At 35.3% G+C, this 26,614-nt stretch overlaps 1 protein-coding gene across 4 annotated transcripts in view; it reads left to right on the top strand.

The window, feature by feature from the left end:
* The window catches only part of STXBP5L (syntaxin binding protein 5L), a 346,905-nt gene that overhangs the window by 220,917 nt on the left and 99,374 nt on the right, over positions 1-26,614 (top strand). For 2 of the 4 annotated variants that reach the window (XM_045851924.1, XM_045851926.1), the window contains exons 19-20: positions 14,884-15,035; positions 17,165-17,236. In XM_045851924.1, coding sequence (XP_045707880.1) covers positions 14,884-15,035; positions 17,165-17,236 — 224 coding nt within the window. The remainder of the gene's footprint in view (positions 1-14,883; positions 15,036-17,164; positions 17,237-26,614) is intronic. The other 2 variants (XM_045851925.1, XM_045851927.1) reach the window with 1 other exon arrangement.

The following is a 26,614-nucleotide window of genomic DNA, read 5'->3' on the forward strand; positions in this document are numbered from 1 at the left end:
TGGAACCTATCCAACAAAACAAATGAGCAAAATATAACCAGAGACATGGAAATAAAAAACAAACTGATAGTAACCAGAGGGGAGTGGGGAGGTGGGTAATGGGGCAAAGATGGGGAAGGGTAGTCAAGGAAAATGTGTAAAGGACCCCTGGACAAAGACAATGGGGGCTGGGGGGCAAAAGATTGAACGTGGGAAGTGAAGGTGTGTAGGGTGGTAAGACTAATGTTGGGAAAATTGGGAAAACTGTAATTGAGCAACAATAAAAAAATATTAATTAAAAAAACAATTGTGTGGGATGTTCTAGATATATTACATTTTCATATGTATAGAATCATATTTTCTTCTATTTAATTAATTAATTAATTTATTTTATTGATTATGCTATTACAGTTCTCCCATTTTCCTCCTTCACTCCCCTCCACCCTGCCCACCCTCTCCCACCCACATTCCCCACCTTTAGTTTATGTCCATGTGTCATACTTACAAGTTCTTTGGCTTCTACATTTCCCATATTATTTTTGCCCTTTCTATTGTCTACCTATCATCTATGCTACTTATTCTTTTCCCCCTCTCTCCTCCTCCCACTCCCCCGTTGCTAACCCTCCATGTGATCTCTATTTTTGTGGTTCTGTTCCTGTTCTAGTTGTTTGCTTAGCTTGTTTTTATTTTAGGTGTGGTTGTTAATAATTGTGACTTTGCTGTCATTTTACTGTTCATATTTTTATCTTCTTTTTCTTAGATAAAACCCTTTAACATTTCATAAAATAAGGGCTTGGTGATGATGAACTCCTTTAACTTGACCTTATCTGAGAAGCACTTTATCTGCCCTTCCATTCTAAATGAAAGCTTTGCTGGATAGAACAATCTTGAATGTAGGCCCTTGCCTTTCATGACTTGGAATACTTCTTTCCAGCCCCTTCTTGCTTGTAAGATCTCTTTTGAGAAATCAGCTGACAGTCTGATGGGAACTCCTTCGTAGGTAACTACCTCCTTATCTCTTGCTGCTTCTAGGATTCTCTCCTTTGTTTTAATCTCGGGTAATGTAATTATGATGTGCCTTGGTGTGCTCCTCCTTTTTCATCTAATTTGTGACCAAATTCAACCAATCCTGATCACCAGTGCTTTGAACTGTGCATCTGATAGGTTGGCTATCTCTTCGTTGCTTAGTTGTATTTGTTTTGGAGCTTTGATCTGTTCCTTCATTTAGGCCTTTTATTTTTTATTTTTTTGTCTTGATGAGCCTGTTACATAGTGAGGGGCGGAGCCTTAGGTATTCACCAGGTGGGGGGACCCACGTCACTACATTATGACGCTATTTGTCAGGGAGGGGTTCAAGAGGGAACATTGGCACTTTCTCAGTTCTCTGCTGGATTTCAGTCCCTTCCGCCACTTCCCCCAAGCAAACTGGGCCCTTGTGGTGCTAATTTCCATGTGGGTGGGTTTGTGTACATTCTAGGACCATATGGGTCTCTCCAGCAAACTCTCATGTGAGGCTGGGAGTCTCTCCTTGCTCTTCAACCCCCACAGGTGTTTTCAATCAGTGGCTTGAGGCTTTATTTCCCTGGTCTGAGGCCTTGGGTTGTGCAGACCATCCTGCTCCCCAGTTGTTCCTCCATCTTTATCTGCACATAAATGTGGGACTGCCTTGTCTTCCAGCCACCTTTTGCGCCACCCCGCCCCCCCCATCCACCACCTTGCTGGGTTTGCCCACTGCCACACCGAGCCTGGGGTCTCCCAGCTGTGGGCTACATACCCGGGGTCCGCTAGCCACCGTTTTTTTTGCTGTGACCCTTCTCCACCCTGCAGCCCAACTCCACCCCTCCTATTGATCTGGATGAATGTGTCTATTTTAACTTCTTGGTTGTCAGACTTCCATACAGTTCAATTTTCAGTCAGTACTGGTTGTTTTTTTGTTTCTAAATTTTTGTTGTCCTTATTTTGGTTGTGCAAGGAGGCACAGTGTGTCTACCTACACCTCCATCTTGGCCGGAGATCCAGAATCATATCTTCAATGTCTTAAACAAAAAAGATGTGTGCTGGAAATTTGTTTGAAATTTTTTGACTTTGTAGATGAATTTGGGGAAAATTAACAACATTGTGTTCTGACCATTGATTGAGGTAAATCTCTTTATTCATTTAAATTTTCTTTCATTGCCCTCAATATTCTATAACTTTTAGTATACATAATTTCTATGTATATTGTTAAATTAATGCCAGACTATTTCCTAATATTAATAATATTATGAATATTAGATGGAGAGTTCTATAAATTTCAGTTTATCAAGGAGATGGATAGTGTCAAAACTTATATCCTGAGCCTGGCTGGCATAGCTCAATGGATTGAGCGTGGGCTGCGAACCAAAGCATCACAGGTTCGATTCCCAGTCAGGGCACATGCCTGGGTTGCAGGCCATGACCCCGAGCAACCGCACATTGATGTTTCTCTCTCTCTCTCTTTCTCCCTCCCTTCCCTCTCTAAAAAAATAAATAAGTAAAATCTCAAAAAAAAAAACCTTACATCCTCACTGATTGTCTCTAATTGTTTTAGCAATTATTGAAAGAATGTTTACATTCTCGACCTGAATTGTAGATTTGTCTATTTTTTCAATTCTCAGTATTTTTCTATGCATTTTCAAGTTCTATGATTAGATGATTGCTATATTTTTTTGATGAATTGGCCTCAATAGTTCTCCAAATTTATCTCTTAAAATTTTTCTTTTTCTGAAATATATTTTGTATTAATATTACATTAATGTAACCACTTCAGCCATTTTTAATGAGTGGTTTCATGTAACTATATTTTTCCCATCCTATTAATTTATATTTAAAGTGGATTTATTGCAAGCAACATCTAAGTTTATATCCACTCAGGCAACCTATTCCCTTAATTGGAGTGCTTAGACCATTTACATAAATGTGATTATCCATATGGCTGGATTTAATGGAAATAGTTTCTCTTTGTTTATCTATTTGTCTCATTTGTTTTCTCCCCCTTTTTTCCAGCCTTTTAAAAAATTGTGTAACTTATAGTGATTCTATTTTGTCTCATTTTTTCTTAGTATTTAATTTTTTCATTTTAATTGTTTTAAAATTTAATTTTTCATGGTTGGCTCAACTGTTTACTATATATGTTTAATTTATATAATAAATAAGTATATATATATATAGCATTATACCAGCTCACACATACTGTGAGAATTTTATAACAGTATACTTTTATTTTTCCTTCTTTTCTTAGTATTGTTGTCATGTTTTATTTCTGTACCTGTTAGAAACCTCACAATACATTATTTTTATTTTTTAATTAAGTTTATTGGGGTAACATGATTAATAACATTATGTAAATTTCAGATGCACAGTTTCATAATACATTATCTGTAATTCCATTGTGTGCCCACCACCCAAAATGTAGTTTCTTTTGATCACTTTATGTATGGCTCCCTCTATCCTCATGTTTCCCTTATCCCCCTTTCCTTCTGGTAATATATGATAGCTCCTTTCTTAATTTTTTGAGGAAACTCCATACTGGTTTTCGTTGAGGCTCTACCAATTACATTCCAACCAGCAGTGTACAAGGGTTTCTTTTCTCCACATTCTCTTCAACACTTGTTATTTCTTGTCATATTGATAATAGCCATTAATTATAACAGCTGTGAGGTAGTATCATTGTGATTTTGATTTGCATTCCCCTTATAGCTAATCAGGTTGAGCCATTTTTCTTTCTTTTCTTAATTTAATCTTTATTGTATTTTTTCATTACCATTTAGTCCCCTTTTCATATATTTCTCAGCCATTTGTATATCTTGGGAAAACAGTCTGTCTATGTCCTCTGCCCATTTTTAAATTTGATTATTTGGATTTAATATGTTGTGTGGTATGAGTTATTTACATATTTTGGAAATTAGCCTCTTATTGGATGTTTAATTTGCAATATCTTTACCTATTCAGGTGGTTGCCTTTTTGTTTTATTGATGGTTTCTTTTGCTGTGCAGAATATTTTTAATTTGATGTAGTCGCATTCATTTGGTTTTCCTTTTACTTCTCTTGACTTCGGAATGAACTTCACAAAAACCTCTCTGAGATTAAGGCCCATAAATTTAGTACCTATGTTTTCCTCTATGTATTTTACCAATTCATCTTTAAGTCATCTTTAATCCATTTTGAGTTAATTTTTGTGTATTATGTCAGTCACATAGCAGTTTAGTTTCAATTTCTTGCAGGTGGTTTTTCAATTTTTCCAACATCTTATATTGGAGCAGCTTTCCTTTCTCCATTGTATGTTTTGGCTCCTTTGTTGAAAATTAGAAGCCCATATGTGTGTGGATTTATCTTGACTCTCAATTCTTTTTCATTGGTCTGTATGGCTGATTTTTCTGCCAGAACCACACTATTTAGATTATTGTGGTATAATGTGAAGTCAGGGAGTATGATACCTCCAGCTTTGTTCTTTCTTTTACAGGACTACTTTGATTATTCAGGGTCTTTTGTGATTTTATACAAATGTGAGGATTTAATGTACTATTTCTTAGAAAAATGCCTTTGGGGTTGCATTAAATCTCCATCTTCTTTTAGGTTATACGGCCATTTAAGCCAGGTTGGTTCTCTCAACTTATGAACATGGAATATCTTTCCATTTCTTTGTGTTTACAATTTCTTTCAACAATGTCTTATAGTTTTCAGTATATAGGTTCTCCACTTCCTTTGTTAAATTTATTTGTAGGTATTTTATCCTTTCATTGTAATTGCAAATGAATATATGTTATCTTAATTTCTCTTTCTGATATTTCATTATTAGTACATAGGAAAGCAACACGTTTTTGGACATTAATATTTTTTATCCTGCAACTTTATTTATTGTTTCTAATAGTCTTTTGTGGAGTGTTTAGGATTTCCTATGTATAGAATTATGTCATCTGCAAATAGTGAGAGTTTTACTTCTTTATTTCCAGTTTGGATTCCTTTTACTTCCTTTTCTTGCCTGATTGCTCTGGCTAGGACTTCAAGTACTACGTTGAATAACAATGGTAAAAATGGACACCCTGTCTTATTCCTGATCTAAGAGGAAAAGCTTTTAGCTTTTCACCATTGAGCACGATATTAGCTGAGGGTTTGTCACATATGGCATTTGTTAGGTTGAAGTTCTTTCTAACCATTTTAATGAGTGTTTTAATCATAGATATTGAATATTTCCAAATGCTTTTTCTGTATCTATTGATATGATTTTTATCTTTTATTTTGTTAATGTAGTCTATCACATAGATTTGTACATGTTGAATCATCCTTGCATTTCTGGAATGAACCCCATGTAGTGGTGATGTATATCATTTTAATGTATTGTATTAAAATTGCTATTATTTTTTAAAGATTTTTGCCTCTGCTTATCAGAGGTATTAGCTTTATAATTTCTTTTGTGTTTTGTCCTTACCTAATTTTGGAATCAGGGTAATGTTGGCCTCATAAAATGAATTAGGAAGTATTACCTCTTCTTCAATATTTCCAAAGAGCTTGGAGAAGAATAAGTATATTAAATCTGTTTTGAATGTTTGCTAGAATTCACCAATGAAGCCATCTGGTCCTGAACTTTTGTTTTTGTGGAGATTTTATACCTGTTTAAATTTTCTTACTATTGATTAATTTATTTAAGTGTTCCAATTCTTCATAATTTAGTCTAGAAAAGTTATAAATTTCTAAGAATGTGTACATTTCTTCTAGGTAATTGAATTTGGTGGCATAAAATCTATCATAGTATTGTTGTATAACTCTTTGTATTTTTGTGGTAACTTGTAACTTCTCTTTAGTTTTCCATTGTATATCTAGCCAGGGGCTTGTCATTTTGTTTATCTTTCTAAAGAACAAGCTATTTGTTTCGTTAATTTTTCCTATTACATTGTTTTCTCTATTTTATTTAATTTTGGTCTAGTTTTTATTATCTTCCTTCTACTGACCTTGGGCTTCTGTTTTCCCACTAGTTCTTTAAAGTGAAATGCTAGATTGTTTGAGGTTTTTGTTTCTCAAGGTAGGCCTTTAATGGTATCAACTTCTCTCTTAGTACTGCTTTTGCAGCATCCCCCAAATTTTGGTACATTATATCATCACTTTCATTTATCTCTATTTTATTTCATTTTGATGTCCCTTTATTTCTTCTTTGACCCAGCAGTTATTCAATAGCATGTTGTTTGATCTTCACATAGTTGTGCTTTTGCCAGCTTTCTTCTTATATAAGCTGGCAAAAGCCTATCTTAGGCTTTATCTACAGAAGCTTTCTTCTGTAGATAATTCCCAGTATCATACTGTTGTAGTCAGAAAATATACTTGCTATTATTTTAATCTTAAATTATTTTGGGGGGTGATGCAAAGCTCTATACTATCTATTATGTCAATTTGGTTTAATGCATTGTTAAGGCTCATATTTCCTTATTCATTTTATATTTGGATGATTTATCTATTGATTTCAATGGTATATTCACATATCCTACTATAATTGTATTTGTATCTGTCTCTTCCTTTAGGACTATTAGTAATTGCTTTATATATTTTGGTGTTTCCAAGTTGGGTGCATATCTATCAATGAGTGTTATTTCTTCTTGATAAATTGTCCTCTTTATTATTATAAAATGTCCATCTTTGTCTCTTGCTATACTTTTTTATCTTGAAATTTATTTTATCTACACATACTACTCTCTAAATGCCATTTTAATGTAAATGTTTTATTGTTTATGCTATTACAGTTGTCTCCATTTTTCCCTCTTTGACCCCCTCCACACAGCCTGACTCACAGTCCCACAGACAATCCCAACACCATTGTCTGTGTCTGTGATTCGTGTATATATGTTCTTTGGCTAATCTCTTCACCTTCTTTCAAACAGTCCCCACCTCCTCTTACAGCTGTCAATCTGTTCTGTTTCTATACCTCTAGTTCTATTTTGCTCATTAGTTTACTTTGTTCATTAGGTTCCACTTATAAGTAAGATCATATGGTATTTGTCTTTCACTGACTGGTTTATTTCACTTAGCATAATGTCTCTAGTTCCATCCATGCTCTTACAAAAAGGTAAGAATTTCTTTTTTACTGCTGCATAGTATTCTATTGTGTAAATGTACTATAGTTTTCTTATCCACTCATCTACTACTGGGCACTTAGGCTGTTTCCAAATACTGGCTATTGTAAATAGCATTATGAACATAGGGGTGCATAAGTTCTTTTGAACTATGTTTTGGGATTCTTATGGTATATTCACAGCAGTGGAATCACTGGGCAAAGGCAGTTTCATTTGTAGTTTTTTGAGGAAACTCCATTCTGTTTTCCATAGTGGCTGCACTAGTCTGCATTCCCAAAAGGTAGGGTTACCTTTTCTCTACACCCTCTCCAGCCCTTGCTGTTTGTTAATTTATTAATGATACATGTTTTGGCAGGCATGAGGTGATATCTCATTGTGGTTTTAATTGGTATCTCTTTGATGGCTAGGGGTATTGAGTATCTTTTCATGTGTCTATGGGTCATCTGTATGTCCTCCTTGGAGAAGTGTCTTATTCAGGTCCTTTGCCCATTTTTTAATCAAATTGTTTGTCTTCCTGCTGTTGAGTTGTATGGGTTCTTTATTTTGGAGATTGAACCCTTGTTCAATGTATTGTTGGCAAATATATTCTCCCATACAATGGATTCCTTTTCATTTTGATGATGGTTTCCTTAGCTGTGCAGAAGCTTTTTAATTTGAAGTAGTCCTATGTGTTTATTTTTTCTTTTGTTTTCCTTGCCCTCGGAGAAACATTTACAAAAATTTTGATATGCAAGATATCCGAAATTATAACTGCCTATGTTTTCCTCTAGGACTTTTATGGTATCACAACTTATATTTAAGTCTTTTATCTATTTTGATTTTATTCTGGTATATGGTGTAAGATGCTGGTCTAGTTTCAATTTTTTTGCTTGTACCAGTTCAGTTCTCCCAATATCATTTATTGAAGAAGCTGCCTGAACTACATTGTATGCTCTTGATTCTTTTGTGAAATATTAATTGACTATAAAGACATGGTTTCTTTGCAGGTTCTCTTTTTGTTCCATCAATCTATATGCCTATTCTTATGCCATTACCACACTGTTTTGATTATAGTAGCTTTGTAGAATAGTTAGATATCAGGTATTGTGATCCTTCTAACTTTGTTCTACTTTCTTAAGATTGCTGAGGCTATTTGGGGTCTTTTTTGGTTCCATATACATTTTTGGAATATTTATTCTAGATGTATGCTACATGCCATTGATATCTTAACAGGAATTGCATTGAATCTGTAGATTGCTTTGGGTAGTATGGACATTTTAATTATATTAATTCTTCAAATCCATGAACATGGTATATGCTTCCACTTATTTGTATCTTCTGAAATTTCTTTAGTGTCCTGTAGTTTTACAAGTACAAGTCTTTTACTCTACTTGGTTAAATTTTTTTTCCTAGTATTTTATTTTTTTGTTGCAGTAGTAAATGTAAACATGGGAATGTTTTCTTAGTTTCTCTTTCTTATAATTCATTATTGCAGTATAGAAATGCCAGCAATTTCTGAATGTTGACTTTGTATGCCAGTACATTGCCAGATTCATTTATTACATTGTGTGGTTTTTTTCCTGGAGTCTACAGGGTTTTCTATGTACAATATCATGTTGTCTGAGAATAATAATTGTATTACTTCCTTCTTTCCAATTTGGATGCCCTTTATTTCTTCTTGTCTGATCACTGTAACTAGGACCTCCAGTAATGGTAGAAGCTGACACCCCTCTCTTATTCCTGATGTTAAGGAAAATACTATTTTTGCCCACTGAGTATGAGTTTGGTGGTAGGTTTCTTGTATATGGCCTTTATTATGTTTTAGTATGTTCCCTGTATTTGCACTGAATGATTTTTATCATAAATGGGTGCTGGATTTTATCAAATGTTTTTTCTACACCTATTAATATGATCATGTGGTTTTTATCTCCCATTTTGTTTATGTGGTATATCATATTTATTGATTTGTGAATATTGTACCAATCTTGCAACCCTGAATAACTCCTGCTTGATAATGGTATATGATTTTTTTATATATTACTGGATCCTGTTTGATACTAATTTTGTGAGAATTTTAGCATCTATGTTTGTCAGGGATATTGACCTGTAATTTTCTTTCTTTTTTGTGCCTTTACCTGGTCTTGGAATTAGGATAGTACTGGCCTCATAAAAAGAGTTTGGAAGTCTTCCCTCTTCTTGAATTTTTTGGAATAATTTGAGAAGGATAGGGGTTAGTTCTTTGAATGATTGATAACATTCACTGTGAAGCTTTCTGAGCCATCCAGTCCAGGATTTTTGTTTGCTGAGAGTTTTTTTATTATTACTTCAATCTCACCAGTGTTATTGTTCTATTTAGGTTTTCTGCTTCTCCTGATACAGTTTTAGAAGACTGTGTGTTTCTAGAAATTTATCCATTTTTCTCAGGTTGTCCAATTTCTTGCCATATAGTTGTTCATAGTATTTGATGAGTCCTTTGTAATTACAGCCTTGCACTGCTTCTTGTTAGTACAATATATCTGTGGTATCACTTGTTACTTCTGCTCCTTCATTTCTCATTTAATTTGTTTGCATCCTCTCTCTTTTTTTCATGTTGAATGTAGTTACAGGTGCATCAATTTAGTTTATCTTTTCAAAGTACCAGCTTCTGGTTTCATGATCTTTTGAATTGTTTTCTTAGTCTCTATTATGAGTGGTGAAAAGGAAGAGGACTGATTCAAGTAATCAATAGAAAGAGGACAATGGGAAAAGGGGACAAAGAAGGAGAAAGAATAACAAAAATAAGAAAAGAAGGGGAAAATGGAATAAGCCAAGATAAGAGTAAAATAAGAGATATAGAAGAAATATAGAGCAACAAAAATAGAAGAAAAAGAAAAATAATAATAAGGCTATGAAAAAAATAACAAAAATAATGAAAAAGAACAAAGTGGAATTCATCTCAGCAGAGTTTAGTGCCTGCCTGCTGGGTTCTCCCTTTGGATACAGCTCTGATGTCTGAAGCTGGTGTAAGCCAATGTCAGATGCTTCCCACATCTAGCCCTCAGCAGTGTGTTTGAAGCTACAAGTAACCCATAATTTGTAGCTGTTTCCTCTGGGATTGGCTGCACACAGGTTAGGCCATGCTGTGCTGCAACACTGGCTTTTATCAGCATTGGGTCCAGGAGTGGGTCAATAAATGTCCCAACGTGCACCACATGCTCCACCCCTGCCTGCCAGCCTGCTGTGAGTCAGACTAGTTGCTGACCAGACTTCTGAGAGGTTTTCTGGCAGATTCAGGGGAGGGGTATGGATCTCCCATGAGAGGTGCATTTCAGACTTCAGTGAAGATGGTGGGTATATTCCTGAGGCACTTGTCTGAGTCTGTCCCAGATTATTGCCTTGAGTTTGGCTGAGCAGTCCTGGTAGGCTGGTGGGTAGGGCCTCCAGAGCCCAGAGTTTTGGTCTGCAGGAAACCAGAAACCAGGAGGGTGTTTCTATGTCTCCACTGTGAGGGGTACCTGCCAGTCTGGTTCCTGGGAAAGTGTTTGGAATGTCTGGGCCCTAAAGCCAGTCTCTGACAACCCATGCTTCTGCATATGTTGTTCTCTACTCAGCAGGAGTGAATGCAGGATGGGAGAAAAAAAAGAAGGAAAAAGCAAAACAAAACAAGATAACACAAAACAGACAAAGAGAAAGAGATGCAGGCTGGGGCAAGCAGTATCCTACAGAGTAGGGTTATTGTTTTTTCCTGGGGGGACGCCTTTCTCTTCTCAGGAAAGATGGCTGTTGCAGCAATGAGGTATATCCTGGCACAGAAATCCCTACAGCCTTTCCCTCACGTCTCTCCCCAATGTCTCCCACTCCAGACTCTCCCCACTTTTGCTCATGTCCATGCTGCCCTCCCTTTGCTGGAGCCCAAAGTGAGTGGCTGCAAATTCAAAACCTGTGCTTAGGTTCCTTTAAGAAAAAAATATAGTGGCTTTGTCTTCAGCAGGATGTCTCCCCAGCAGAAACAAACCCTGTGGCCTTTCACCACTGGATACTACATGGGCAGCTGAGCCCGGCACTGTTGCTGCATGCTTGGGAGCCTAGTGTGAGGTTCAGGTTTCTCTCTTCTCAGGGAGAAGTTCCCACAGCTGTGTATGTGTCATAAGTGCATCCCCTCTCACGTACCACTTTTTCTATTGGTCTCTAGTTGGTTTCTGGCTTTTCTTTGATAAAAGTCTCTTTTTCAGGTAGCCTTCGGTTTTCTATTTTGGGTGGCTGTCCCCTCTTTAGTTTTATTTCCTGTTTGGTTCTGGGAGGAGGTGTGAGAAAGTTCCTCCTACTCTGCAACATCTTGCAACCATCTTCTTAAATGCCATTTTTTTTTAGTACCATTTTCTACCCTTTCAGTTTGAATCTATGTTTGTCTCTTAGCTGAAGTGGTGTTTTAAAGGCAACATATAAATGATTTTGTCTTTTAATCCATCCCACTACTCTCTGCCTTTTTATTAGTGAGTTCAGTCCATTTAGGTTTATGGTGACTATTGATAGATGAGGACTTAATACAGCCATTTTATCGTGTGTGTGTGTGTGTGTGTGTGTGTGTGTGTGTTTGCTCTGTATCTCCATTGTTTTCCTTTTCCCTATGTTTTTGTCTGTTATTTTAGTTTGGTGGTAGTCTATGATTTTTGTTCTCTGTTTTTTTAATATATGTGTGTGTTCTAGATTTTTGTTTTGCAATTACCATTAGGTCTACATAATGGGTAGTTGTATACATACAATAGTCCCTCTTTATCTGAGTGCACCTTAAATCCAGTCACCTATGCAAGTTCATTGCTTTTCCTCTACTCCTTTTTATGTTCTTGTTGTCACAGATTATCTCTTTTTATGCTGTATATTCATTTCCAAATTGCAGAAGATATAATCTTTTAAAAATGCTTTTACCCCCTTTAACCTTTAAAATGCTTTTTCTCCCTTTAATCTTTATGTTATAACTGTTTAATTCTCTATTCTGAGAGTTGCAATTTCCTGCTTCTGTCTGTTATCATATAGTTTTATATTCTTTTGCCATTATATTCAGTTTTATGTTTTTGGTTTTTGTTTATTTCAGGTAAAATAGCTTCTTTCAACATTTCTTGTAATGAAGGTCTTGTGGTGGTAGATTCTCTCAGCTTTCATCTGGAAAAGGCTTTATTTCTCCTTTGTATCTAAAGGATAACTTTGCTGGATATATTATTCTTGGATGTTGATTTCTTTCTTTAAATGCTTACATATTCAATTTCATGTTTTTCTAGCTTGTAAAGCTTCTGCTGAAAAATTCAATGATAATCCACTGGGCTTTTCTTTATAGGTTACAGTCCCCTCTGCCCCCTACCCCTGGATGCCTTGAGAATTGTTTTATCATTAATTTTTGACAGTTTTTATATAATGTATCTTAGAGAAGATCTCTTGGCATTCAGGTAATTAGGTGTTCTATGAGCTTCTTGGATTCAAAGTTCCAACTCTTTTCAGTGGTTTGTGAAGTTCTCATCAATTATTTGTTTGAATAGGCTCTCTGTTTTCCTCTCCTTGTGGTATATCCATTATTCTTATATTGCTCTTTCTAATGGAGTCAGCGCTGTACTGTCTGAGGTGTCTCAGCTGCCATGATGGGTGAGGAAAGAGTTGGGCAGGGAGGGGTGGATTCACATGATACAGCTTAGTTTCTTCTACTGCAACTAGCTGGAATGATGTTTCTGTCCCTCCAGCCCTTTCCAGGCTGTGAGAGCAGGCTGCAACTCAGTGCCTCCACTGCTACTGTATCACCTGAAGCTGGATGGGTGACAGGAATGGGGTGGCATTTGCGCATATGTGTCATTTTTTTCTCTGGTAATGGAAGCTACCAGACTGAGGCTGCCAGACCTTTTAACCATATATCCTCCCCTATCAGTGGGCTCAGCCACAATGTGTGTTAGCCACTCAGGCCAAAATGCTGCCTCTATTCCTCTCTGAGCTGCTGGTAAGGGCTTCACCCTGACCCTTCACTGCTGCTGCATCAGGTGGGGCCATAGTGAATCCAGGACTGTGTCTGTGGCCTTTGTCTCCATCCTTTCCCTGCTTACTTCAACACACCTACCTTTAGATGCCTCAATGTGCAGATCTCTCAGATGTGTGTATTGTTGAGCATGGAATCATTTGTTGAATTTTAGTTGTCCAACTTATAACTTCAAAGGGAGAAACCAAGAGGTTTTCTCACTTTGCCATAATGCTGACATCACTCCAGTATTTTTATTTTTTTATTCATAAATAAAAATAATTATTTTAGCCCTGGCTGGAGGGCTCAGTTGGTCAGAGTGCCATCTCACACACCAACAGATAATGGGTTTGATTCCTGGTCAGAGAACCTATGGGAAGCAACTGATCAATGTTTCTCTCTCTCTCTCTCTAAAATCAATAAACATATCCTTAGATAAGGATTAAAAAATATTATTATTATTATTTTGGTTGGAATCATACATTCTAATTGCCTTTTTATTTCCTATCAGTATTACTACATTTGGGAACTCTATCATACCTGTAGGCAGAGGTAATTAACTATATTTTAACATAAAAATATAAACATATTGACTTGCTATAATATGTAATATACATAACATTGCATTTAGTTATAATATTGAGATCAATTCTGTGTTGAAAATTTTCAAAGCACATTAACAAATTGCTGATTTGATGTTCCCAAAGGTCCTATGAACTAGATAAATCTAGTATTATAATTCTTATTATAAAGAAACTAAACAGGCCCAGCAAGATTCATTAATTTTTCTCAAATAGCTTATGAAATGATTGATATGGGATCTTTTGTCTTTATAATAATACTTTTTCCAGTTTCCAAAATCTGTCTTACTGGAACATGTAAAACTGTGTGAAATAGCAAATCATCTATTCAATAGTATCCTAGAACTTTTAATTTGTTGTAAGGAAGGTAATGCAATGGAATGGAAAGGACTAGATCCAGAATAAGCAGATGATTTGACAACCAGATTTAATCTAAGAAATAAAGCAATGTGAAACTTATATAAAATAAGCAAAACAGCCTTAATACAACTAGTATATATTTAATGTAGGAAGCAAGAAACACAGATTTCCAATTGTTCAGCTGGAAGTCATGCTGTAAATTGAGAGAAAATGGAGTTACTGTATGCCTAATGGTTGAAGTGATCAAAATGACTGCATAGGAGAACAGTTTTAACTTCTCAGGAGATTTAGTTATAAAATTAGTTAATGCTCTTTGTCTTTTAATAAATGAGACAAAATAAAGAGCAAAGAAGTAAGAATATTTTAATCTTTTGTAAATAAAAGTTATATCTGTTTATAACTATCACTTTGCCAAAACTTGAGATATGAATATTTTCTCTTAAAATATCCTTAATTTAAAAAGATAACTAATTTGCAGCCTAATAATTATTATTATATTTCAAAAAGGCACCTAATTACATGTCTAAGCATCTGTAGTTTTTAACAGTATGGCATTTCTTGACCTGTTTCCCAGTGTGTGGCAAAAAGATGCTACATGATTCTTCTGCAAAAATGTAAGACAAAGTTAAAGAGCAGAATGGCTAATCACTACTTACATGATAAAATGCAAGTACAGGTCATTCCTGTCTTTGGTAGTCCTCATAATCATATTGAGATCAATTATATTTTTATGTGAAAAATTATACTATGGCTATTATATAAGGTCAACCGATCCTATGTAAAGGCACAATATCCTTTGATTTGCTCCACTTACTGCCTGGCAGCTCCAACCCTACAGCATTACTTTCCAATAATCTTATTTTTAATTCAATGGCAAAAATAATAATGGTTGGTTTGATACATTCTAGTTGCATATTTTTTTTTCTCTCAGAGTTGCATTTGGGAACTGCAATGGGTTGGCTGTGGTGGATTTTATACAGAAGACAGTACTGTTAAGCATGGGGACCATTGACCTATATAGATCAAGTGACCTATACCAACGACAACCACGGTCTCCTCGAAAAAACAAGCAGTTCATTGCAGGTAGGAGATAAAACAAGATGATTATAAACTTGATTAGTCCATCTGCTTTCTTACCTTTATATTTCTTCTTTCTTCTGTGATGCTACTAAAATGCATGGCAATATAAAGTGAATATAATTTACAATGTCATGTTTTTACAAGTAAAAACAGTCAGAAACATAGTAAGAATCTTGGAAAGAGTAAACAATGTGTTTAAACTTCAAGTTGATGTTAAAATTAGGAAGCATATCAAATTTATTAGGATGAAGTCCTAGAAAATAAGCTATTAAATATAAAAATGTTATGAAAATCAGGATCTCTAGTTGAAAATGCTGCTTTCAATGGTTGTATTAAAGAGGATAATTTTTTTCTAATATACTAGCAGAGATATTTTAAGGGTGCCAGATATACCTGGCCCCTTTAAAAATATAATTGTTAAAACTTGTAAGTTAAAAGTAGTCATTCATTTAGGTAAAAGTTAAACATAGTTATTACTTCTTTTAATTTTTTAAATTAACTCCATACTTTAGCTGCCATCTTGCCTTGTTGTGTGATGACTTTCTAAGAGTATTTTAACAAATGCATTATTAATTAACATTTAAAATGTTATAAAAGATAACTTTTTTTCTTGACAGGATCAATAAGTTGATTTATTTAACTATAAAAGAAAAATAAAAATGATTAATTAAGATTTAAACACAAATACTTCCTACATAATGTCAAAGTTAGATATGCCAAATCATCCAAACTTTTACTAAAATTTCAAAATATATTTATATAGTTGACTTTCTACACATTGTCAAACTTCTGTATATTTTCAGTACACTGACATCATTCAGTTAAAAAAGTTAGGGAAAAAATTATGTTGAAAGCTTCATAGATGGAAATATATTTATAGTATTATGTCAGTGGACAGAAACTATACAGTTTTAAAAACTTTTTAGACCATTTTTAATTGAATTTTTTGGAGTGACACTGGTTAAGAAGATAGTTCTTTAAAAAAATTTTTTAATCATTTGAATATTGAAGACTTTACTAAATATACTCATGCAAGAATACTTCAAAATAAAAACAGTGGATGATGGTAGGTGTTATGTTCTAAATAGCAGATGTGCCAAATTTAATATCTGAATGTGATACTAAAATTTTACTTTTCTAATGAAAAAAAGTACTTGATATACTGAAATCTTTTTGTTTATTTTTCTTTTGAAAACTTCAGCCCTTTTCAGAATGCTAGTTTTGACCCTTTTCAGGAGCACAGAAATTCTATTTCAAAACCTGGATTTTTTTGTTTTTTTATTTGTTAGGAATCTCAACTTTTAGCAATATTTTCAGAGTACTGGAAATGTCAAATTTTATAGGTTCTGCCTCAACCACTACTGGCATTTGAAAGGAAGACAAAATAAGAGAAATTGTGCATGAGTGTATCATACGATTCCCTCGTGACTTGGAAAAAGAAGGTTGATTTTTGAAAGTTCATTGATTCTAGAGTATGAAAATGCTAGGAGATAGCAGGCACTGTTTGCATACTGAAAGCACCAATTCAATCAGAAAACCTTGCATTCTCTGACAGTATCTAAGTTACTGCTGCATATACACAGTGGAGTGACAGGTAATATAACTGTTATTTAATCTTGTTGAGCCTTAACAATTATGATAACAGCTTAGAATTTTGGTGATTTTTAAATTAGGAAAAATTGTAATAAAGTCATAAATTTTGTATTTAGTGTAAAAATAAGTACTTACTTTGTTATAAAAATAAAATATTACAGACTAAACTCCCTAAGCTTTCTTTTTAATACTGCAAATTAAAAACAACCATTTTGATATTTATGAGGTAACATACATATTATTTGCAAGACAAATAAGTTTACTACATGAAAAACACAAGAAATATGCCTTCCATTTTTACAAGATACTTTATTAAATAAAATTACTACAGCATTCTCATCATTCATCTACCACATTTTACTTTCTAATTGATTTATTTTTTTAATATCTTCTTTCTAATTTGATTACCTAAACTTGCTGCAATTTCTTCATCTTGGCTGTTCTAGATTCTGGTATGATATCACTTCCTTTCACTTTAGACTCTTTCTCTCTCTTTCCCCTGCCTGCTGCTGATGCTGGTGTTCTGGCATGTTCCAAAGACAACTTTTGCATGCGTGGCCTGTCTAACTTTTATCCTGATTTAACGAAACGGATCCGTACCTCCTATCAGAGTAAGTTCTACTAAGGTTAGGCAAATAGCATTTTTAAGTCATAATGCTTGAGTTAAATCCATACATCTGGGCTTAGTAATGTGTTTTTAAAACACATTCAGCATGCATGCAAATTTTTGTTTTATTATTTAAGTGCAGCTTGATAATTTTAATTAAAATTATAAAAATATTTTAAAGTTATTGTCATAGACCCATTTACTCATATCCATTGTTTCAGTGTTTATTTTAAACCATGCAGACCACATCCTATTGGTTCAAAGTTGCTGTCTTTAGTTTTAAGGAGGGCGAGCCATGGTGTCCTTATAAATAAAATCCTGATATACCAGTATTAACAATAATTGAATGATTTCTTATTTTGGAAACCTTGTGCCTTTGGGCACTTTATAAAATTGTTCTAACCATAACCACAATATTTCCTTTTACTAACTAATGGGATTTCTTAGAGATAATTATATATTCCTGATTTCTGATGGTTTTTATTAAAATAAAATACCCAGTTGGGGTATTAAGGTCAGAAATAAAAGAGTCAATACTATCACTATTTACCATGCTGGCAAATGCAAATCTGAAGATGGTGGAATAAACAATTCTAAAAATTGACACAGAAAGAGTGGGGAATGAGGTTATGATTAGATGTGCAAATGACACTAGTGATGTTTTGGGTGAATATTTATTAATGTGAGAAGATGTTTATGGTAAGTAAATCAATATTATATTTAAAAGCATGTGTCTTAACACATACAAGAGGGTTCATATCTGCATAAAATACATATACACATGTATGTTGTTTGTGCAGTATCTAAAATTTCTTCATACCTCACCAGCTTGTAGATAATGGAATCACATCACTTATGAAAACCTTAAACTTTGTTTCTCTGACTAAAGAAAGTCTGTCTCTGTGAAATCCCTAACTTTTTTCTGGGAGTACCCAGAGGATGACTTATTTTTTGTTCAAAAGTATTCTCTAGTTGTCTACTCTAGCAGAGCACCCCCTTTTGGAGTGCTTCCCACTGCCTCTGCCCCTGGTGTCCTGTGACTAGAACACTGATATCTCTGTTGGCTTCTGCTGCTTTCCGTTATGCCACTTCCTTTATTTAGATGCCCCCAGTGTACAAGCTTGTACACAGTAGTATCTGAACCATTTACTTGGTAGTTAGCCTACATTCATTTATATATTTACTCACTTGTATGCATAGTCTACCTTTCCAAATGCATGACAAGAACCCAAAGAACATATCTAAAATGTTTATATTCTCTACACCCAGCACAAGTATGAGCTCAGTAAGTAAAATAGTAGTGGGATAGAGAATAACAAAAGGCTGTTTTTGCTCACCTGTAGAGTCAGGGGATTTCTACAGCTAGAGTTACTGGGTTCACTGGAATTTTACATGAGAAATCACAGATTTTCTAAACAAAGTTTTAAAGTGTCAAGACAGATGTAAAAATCAAATCCTTACAAGGCCATAAAGAGATCTTCCATGTCTCCACTAGTAGGCTCCATAGAGGCTCAGAAAAGCTTGAGATTTGAAAGCACATTTCTTATAAGTCTTCTCTTGATAATTAACATCATATATTTTAATAAGAGACTGATTCTTTAATGCCTTGAATGTATATCCTGAAATTTGCTTTAAACAATAAATTTTATGAAAATTTAGCTTTAAGTTTAACTCTTGAATAATATAACCTGGTTATATTTCTACAGTTTTGTTTTATTATAATAGATATTGTACAGCCTTTTCATGAATTGTTTTTTAGCTTTCAGAAAAGCATATCTTCATTGTCCCTATTTGGAGGAAGTTTAACCCAGTTCCATTGAGTGTCTATTGCGTTCTGGGATTGTGCTTGGCAGTTTGATTGGATGTTATATTATTTAATGGTCTTTATAACCCTTTGAGGAAGATAGATATGTATTAGTAGGCTCCTCTACAGATGAGAAAATTGAAATTAAAAGAGATGAAATTAGTTTCTCATAGTCACAAAGAATAAGTAGGACCAAACTTAGAGCTGTCTGATACAAAAGTGATTTCATATGCTTTTCATTGTATTATCCTCTGTCTCCAGGTGTCTCTTCAAGTTTCAGACACATTGTAAGCCAAGTTCATTATTCTGTAATCAGAAACTACTTTCTTTTTACTTTTTGCCCATGATTGATGAAATCATATATTAAAAAATGAAACAATTTAAAATTATTTTTTACAATTGAAGAGGTTGGACAAGTTCTCAAAAATCCATTTTTACATTATATTCTATCAATTTGGCTCTCAAAGTAATATCACATTCTATTTTAACCGTATACTTTTCATTTTAAGAAACATCTCAATTGCAATCTTTCTTGGGCTCTTTCACTGGTCATCTTGTAACACAGGTTAGGCTCCAAGGAGCTGACTTCCCTAAACCTCTAAATTCTGATCAGCAAATCTTTACATCATAGAATAACAAAACTTCGTAGTTCCAAGGAAACCTCTGAGGTTGATACAGCAGGTATGGCAGATTGCTGCTTTGTGCATCCACTGGAATGTGCAAGCAGGGCTCTTCCACTGGAGAGCATGTGAAACTAGCAAAATGTTCTAGTGCCCCCATGCAGGTGGGTTTGCCCCACCCAGAGCAGGTGTAGAACTAGCAAAGTGCTATGGTGTATGCACACAAGGCTGCCCAAATAAGAGAAAATATACGACTAGAGGCATGCTTCTATGAGTGGATGCAGGGCTACCCCACTTAGAACGGGTATAGAACATTGATGGGGCATCACTGCATAAGCACATAGGACTGTCCTTCCTGGAGAAAGTGCAGAACTTGCAAAGTGTTGTGGTACATGTTACTTAGACTGAGCTTGCATAACAAGTATTTAAAGCAATAGAGCATGCTGCACACACACTAGACAGCACACCCCAAATCAGAAGTGCAAGAGAACATGCACACAATAGGCTGCCCTGCCCAGACTCCTTTCTGGCCATGGGCAGCCAAAACAACAGGGAGTTACCGCACACCTGTGTACACCAAACTGCTCCATCAGGAAGCCACTCTTTCTGTCCAGGCAGCACACTAGTACTGCACACACCCTCCCTGACTATTTATATCATCCGGCACACAGTCTATACAGAAACCACTTTTTCAAGATTGGTAGAGACAGCCGTTCCATCTAACTCAAAGGAATAAACAAAGCCAAACAAAATGGGAAGAAAGAAGAATATGACCCAAATGAAGGAATGAGAAAAAATTTTGGAGAAAAACCCTAATGAAACAGAGATAAGTAATTTACCTGTTAAAGAACTCAAAGAAATGGTCATAACGATGCTCAGTCAAATAGAGAATAGAATAGAGGGATTCAGAGAGAACTTTACAAGGTAGTTAGAAAATCTAATACAAAACCAATTAGAAAGGAATAATACAATATCTGAAATGAAGAAAAGCATTAAAAGGAATCAATAGCACATTAGTTAATACAAAAGAATAAATTACCAACCTAGAAAAGAAAATAGTGGAAATCACCTAGCCAGAACATCAAAATGAAAATATAATTTTAAAAGCAGTATAGTCATCAGTTTTGGAGAGATATCAAGCACTGTAATATTGGTATAATAGAAATTTCAGAATAAGAGTGAAAAAGGGGGAAGGGGAGTATATTTGAAGATATAAACTTTGCTACTCTGGGGAAAGAAACAGACACCCAGGCCCATGAAGCACAGAATTCCAAACAAGATGAACCTACTGTAATACACAAATAATAAAGAGAAAAGAATCCAAACAAAGCACTAAAGAAAACAAACAGATCAAAAGGAAAAAGATCAATATATCTGGTCAAAATGGTGGAGTATGTAAATACTGTGCCTGCCTCCTCCCATGATGTCATTAAAATCACAACTAAATTATAAACAAGCACCATTGAAAACCAACTGAAGAGTACCTGAACAGAGTCCTATAACTAAGGGTATAAAGAAGAAGCTAAGATGAGACTGATAGGAGGGGAGGTAAATGAGAAACTGGCAGGTCTCACACTCACAGTGAGATGATTAAAATCAGAAGGGATATTTCAGCTGTGGAGGTTTCCTGTGAGGAGTGAGGGATCCTGTCCCACCCCTGAATCCCCAGCCTGGGACACCAGTGCTAAGGAGTCCCCATAACATCTGGCTGTGAAAACGAGTGTGGATTGCATCTGGGTTAGAAGGAAGGCTGCCAGAATCCTCTTGATTCTAAAGGAAAAGTTGTTCCTCTTTAAGGGCCTGCACGTGGCCCTTAAAATCTGTCTCACAAAATCACTCACACTGGACTCCAGTACAGGGGCATGAGCTTGACAAGAGCCAGGGTTAAATGGGAAAGAACTGAATTTACTTGCTTCAGGGTGAGGGCTGAGGGACAGGGGTCAGGATAGCTCTCTCCAGGAACAGAAGCACTAGCAGGTGCAATTGCTCCTTTGTTGAGCCCTCCCCTATGCAGCCAGTAGACTCAAGTAGGTGCCAAATCTGAGCTCTCAATTAACATTGCTAATACTGTTCACTGCATCCTGGCGATGCCCTGAGACACTGCCCCACCAAAGTTAAGTGGCTGGCCTTACCCCATCCCCAGTGGCTTTTTTATACTAGTGGCCTGCCCTGGGTCACTCTGTAGACTTTCCAAAAATCTATCAAAGGTCCACAAAATCCCAAAAGGCAACATCTGTCCATGGCATGACCTGCACCTATTGATAAATAGTCCCAGGCCTGACACAAACAGTGACCAGTCTCAACTTGCGTTGTAACTCCCATCAGGGGGCCCCAAGCTTGGCATAAGTTGCAGTCAGTGTTGGCTTGGAATGGAACTTCAACTGTTAAAGGTCACAACCCCAGCAGAAGTAGCAGCACATTGGGTAACAATCAAAGGGTCTCAAACTCAGCACCAGTGACAGCTGGGCTCAGTTCATGGCATAACCTTTCCCAAGCATTCCCAAGTCCAGTACTAGCAACAGCCAAAGGCAGATCACTTTGTAGCACCCACCTGGCAACCCCAAGCTGGGCACAAATGGCATATGACCTTGATCTGCAGTATAGCCACTCCCCAAAAGCTCCAGAACCAACACACCTGGGGCCCAGCCTCAGAACACACAGGAGCCCATACAACTACCTACACAAACATCACAACTGAAAGGTGGACTTGACTGTCACAATAGCCCCAGTAAAGTGACTACTGTTTTGCTTTGTGGGGGTCAGTCTCTGCATTATGGCTTATCTGCTATAGCCATGGCCAAATCTCACTGAGAGTTAACCTGAGGGCCAATTCCAGCTACTAAAGTGCCAACAGCAATCAAAACTCAACTATAAGAGGAAGACATACACAATACAAACAAATGACATTCCTGGAGCACCTGGCTCAGATAAACAGAGAGACTGCACCACTAGGCCTCACAGTACTTCCACATAAGTGCACCCTTCCAAGACTGGGAGACTTAGCATATCTTTGTACTACATAGAAATGAACACAGGGAGTCAACCAAAATGAAGACACAAAGAAATATGTCCCAAATGAAAGAACAGGACAAAACTCCAGAAAAAGAACTAAATGAACAAACAATCTACAAGATGTAAGTTAAAAGAAAAAATTGGATATAAGTACTCTCAGAGAACTTAGGGGAAGAATAGATGAACTCTCTGAGAACCTCATCAGAGAGTTAGAAACTATAAAAATAGAACAGTCAGAGATGAAGAATCCATTAGAGGGAAATAATACCTAATTAAATGAAAAAAAGGATCAAATAGCAATCTGGAAGACAAGATAGCAGAGAACACCCAATCAGAATGCAAAAAAGCAAAGGAATAAAAAAAAGTGAGGATGGTTTAAGGAACCTCTGGGACAATGTCAACCATACCAACATTCCCATCATAGTGATACCAGAAGACAAAGCAAGGGTTTGAAAATTTATTAGAAACAAAACAAACAAGCAAGCAAAATATAACCAGAAACATTAAAATAAAGAACAAACTGACAGTAACCAGAGGGGAGAGGGGAGGGGGATAATGGGAGAAAATGAGGGAAGGTTCATCAAGGAACATGTATAAAGGACAAATGGACAAAGCCAAAGCAGGTAGATTTGAGGGTGGGAGGTGGGGATGGATGGGGCGGGGGCCATGGTGGGGTAAAAATGGAGACAACTGTACTTGAACAACAATAAAAAAAGAAAGAAAGAAAATTTATTAGAAGAAATAATAGGTAAGAACTTCCCTAACCTGGCAAAAGGAATAAACACAAGTCCAGGAAGTGCAGAGAGTGCCAAACAAAATGAACCCATAGAGGCCCATACCAAGACACATCAGAATTAAAATACCAAAGTCAGCCCTGACTGGATGACTCAGATGGTTGGGCATTATCCTGCAAACCAAATGATTGCTGGTTCAATTCCTGCTAAAGGCACATGCCTGAGTTGCGGGCCATGTCCCCAGTTGGGGAGCATGTGGGACAACCAATTGATGTTTTTCTCCTTCTCTTTCTCCCTCCCTTCCCCTTTCTCAAATGGATAGATAGATAAATTAATAGATAAATAGTTAGATAAATTAATTAATTTTTTAAGTGCCAAAGGTAAAAGACAAAAAGTTTTAAAGGTAGTCTAAAAAAGTAGTGAGTTACATACAGGGCTTTCCCATTAGATTGTCAAGTGATTTTTTTCAAAAGAAACTTTGCAGGCCAGGAAGGAGTGGCAAGAAATATTCAAAATGATGAAAAGCAAACAGCTACAACCAAGACTACTCTATCTAGCAAGGCTATAATGTAGAATTGAAAGAGAGGTAAAGATTTCCCCAGACAAGAAAAACCTAAAAGCAGTTTTACACTAAAGCAGTTTTACAAGAAATATTAAAGTAATTTTTAAGGAGAAAAAAGATGAAAAATATGAGTAAGAAAATTGGACAGGAAAATATTTTCACTAACATAGGCAAACAGTTCAAGCAGTATATTAACCAACTATAAAGCTCTAATAAAAAGGTTAAAAGCAAAAGTAGGAAGATTATGTGTAATAACAACAGTAAGTTAAGGGATACACACAGATGTAGAAAAATAACAAAAACATAAGGTAAAGGAGTAACTAAAAGTTGTAGTGATTTTAGAATGCTTCAGACCTTAACTGACCATCAACTTAAAATAGACTGCTATTAATGTATCTTGGTACATATGAAGCACACAGTAACCACAAACTGAAAAATCCATGATATATTAAAGAAATAAAGAGAAAGGAATCCAAACATGACAGTATAGAAAGTCATCAATATAAAATAGAAGAGAGCAAGAGAATAAGAAACGGAATAACTTAAAAACAGTGAGCAATCAATCACATTCCAGTACATGTGCAACTGTCAGTAATTACTTTAAGTGTAAATGGACCAAATACTCCCATCACAGGACATAGGATGGCTGAATGGATAAGAAACCAAGACTCGTACATATGCTGCCTACAAGAGACCCACTTCCTATTCAAAGACACACATAGATGAGTAAAAGGATATAAAAAGATATTTCATGCCCAGCAGAAATTGGGGAAAAGGCTGGGTTAGCAAAACTATGTCAGAGAAAATAGATTTTAAAACAATTGCTGTAACAAGAGACAAAGAAGGGCATTTCATAATGTCCACAATAATCCAACAAGAGGATATAACTCTCATAAACATATACACATCCAAAATAGGATTACCTAAATATATAAGGCAAATATTGATGGACATAAAGGGAAAGATTAATAGTAATACAGTAATAATGGGGACCTTAACACCCCCTATCTATTGATTGCCATCAATAGATAGATCAGACAGAAAACAGAGAAACAGTAACCTTAAATGACACATTAAACCAGATGAACTTAATTGGTATTTTTAGGACACTTCATCCCACAGTAGCACAATATATATTATTTCAAGTGTCCATGGAATATTTTCCAGAACAGAGCATTTTAGACCCCAAAACAAGGTCAAGGAAAAGAAAATCAAGATACTTTGAGACAAATGAAAATGGAGACACAATGACTCCAAAACTATGGGACACAAACAAAGCAATTGTAAGAGAAATTTATAGCAATACAGACCTAACTAAAGAAACTAGAAAAATCTTAAATAATCAGTCTAGCCTTATACCTACAGGAACTTGAAGAAGAAGAACAGACAAAGCACAAAGTGGGCAGAAGGAAGGAAATAACAAAGATCAGAGCAAAAGTAGACAAAATGCAATTAAAAAAGAATAAATAAGTGAAACCAAGAACTGGTTCTTTGAAAAAATAAACAAAATTAACAAAACTTTATAGAGACTCATCAAGAAGAAAGGGCTAAAATTTCAAAAATCTAAAAATAAAGAGAAGTAACAAAGAACACACAGAAATACAAAGCATTATAACAAAATACTATAAACAACTATATACCAAAAAATTGGATGACCTGAAAGAAATAGATACATTCCTAGGAACATAAAATGTCCCAAGGCTGAATCAGGAAGAAATAGAAAATCTGAATAGACCTAATGTGCTAACAAAATCAAATCAGTAATCAAAAACTTACCATCATCAACAGCAAAAACCTGGAGAAGATGGCTCCACAGCTGAATTTTACGAAACATTCAAGCAACAATTACTACCTATCCTTCTGAAACTATTCCAAAAATTGAAGAGAAGGGAAGGTTTCCAAACTCATTTTATGAAGCCAGCATTACACTGATACCAAAACCAAACACACTAAAAACAAAGTATAGGCCAATATCCTTGATGAACACAGATACAAAAATCCTCAACAAAATATTAGTAAACAGAATCCTGCAATACATTACAAAGATTATCAAACATGATCAAGTGAAATTTATCCCCAGGATTCAAGGCTGGTTGATATTCACAAATTAATTAATGTGATAAACCACACAAAGAAAATGAAGGATAAAACTCACATGATCATATCAAGATACAGAAAAAGCATTTGCCAAATTTCAACATCTATTTATGATAAAAATTCTCAGTAAGGTGAGGGCAGAGGCAACATAACTCAAGATTATAAAGGCTGTATATGACAACCTCATACAAAATGGTGAAAAGCAGAAAGCTTTTTCTTTGAGATCATGAGCAAGACAAGATATCCACTTTTGCAACTTTTATTTAACATAATATTGGAAATGCTAGCCACAGGAATCAAACAGGAAAATAAAAGTCATCCAAATTGTAAAGAGAGAAGTAAAACTGTCTTTTTTTTTGGCAAATGACATGATACTGTATGTAAAGAGAACCCTAATTTTCACCAAAAACTATTAGAATAACTAAATATAGTAAAGTAGCAGGATACAAAATTAATGTTCAGAAAATGATTGCATTTCCATACATCAATAATGAACAGAATGAGAAATTATGAAAACAATCTTCATCAAAAGAATAAAACACCAAGAAATAAA

This window comes from Phyllostomus hastatus, unplaced genomic scaffold, assembly GCF_019186645.2.
Source record: "Phyllostomus hastatus isolate PE091 unplaced genomic scaffold, TTU_PhHast_1.1 phas_contig_86, whole genome shotgun sequence".
NCBI classification, from domain to species: Eukaryota; Metazoa; Chordata; class Mammalia; order Chiroptera; family Phyllostomidae; genus Phyllostomus; species Phyllostomus hastatus.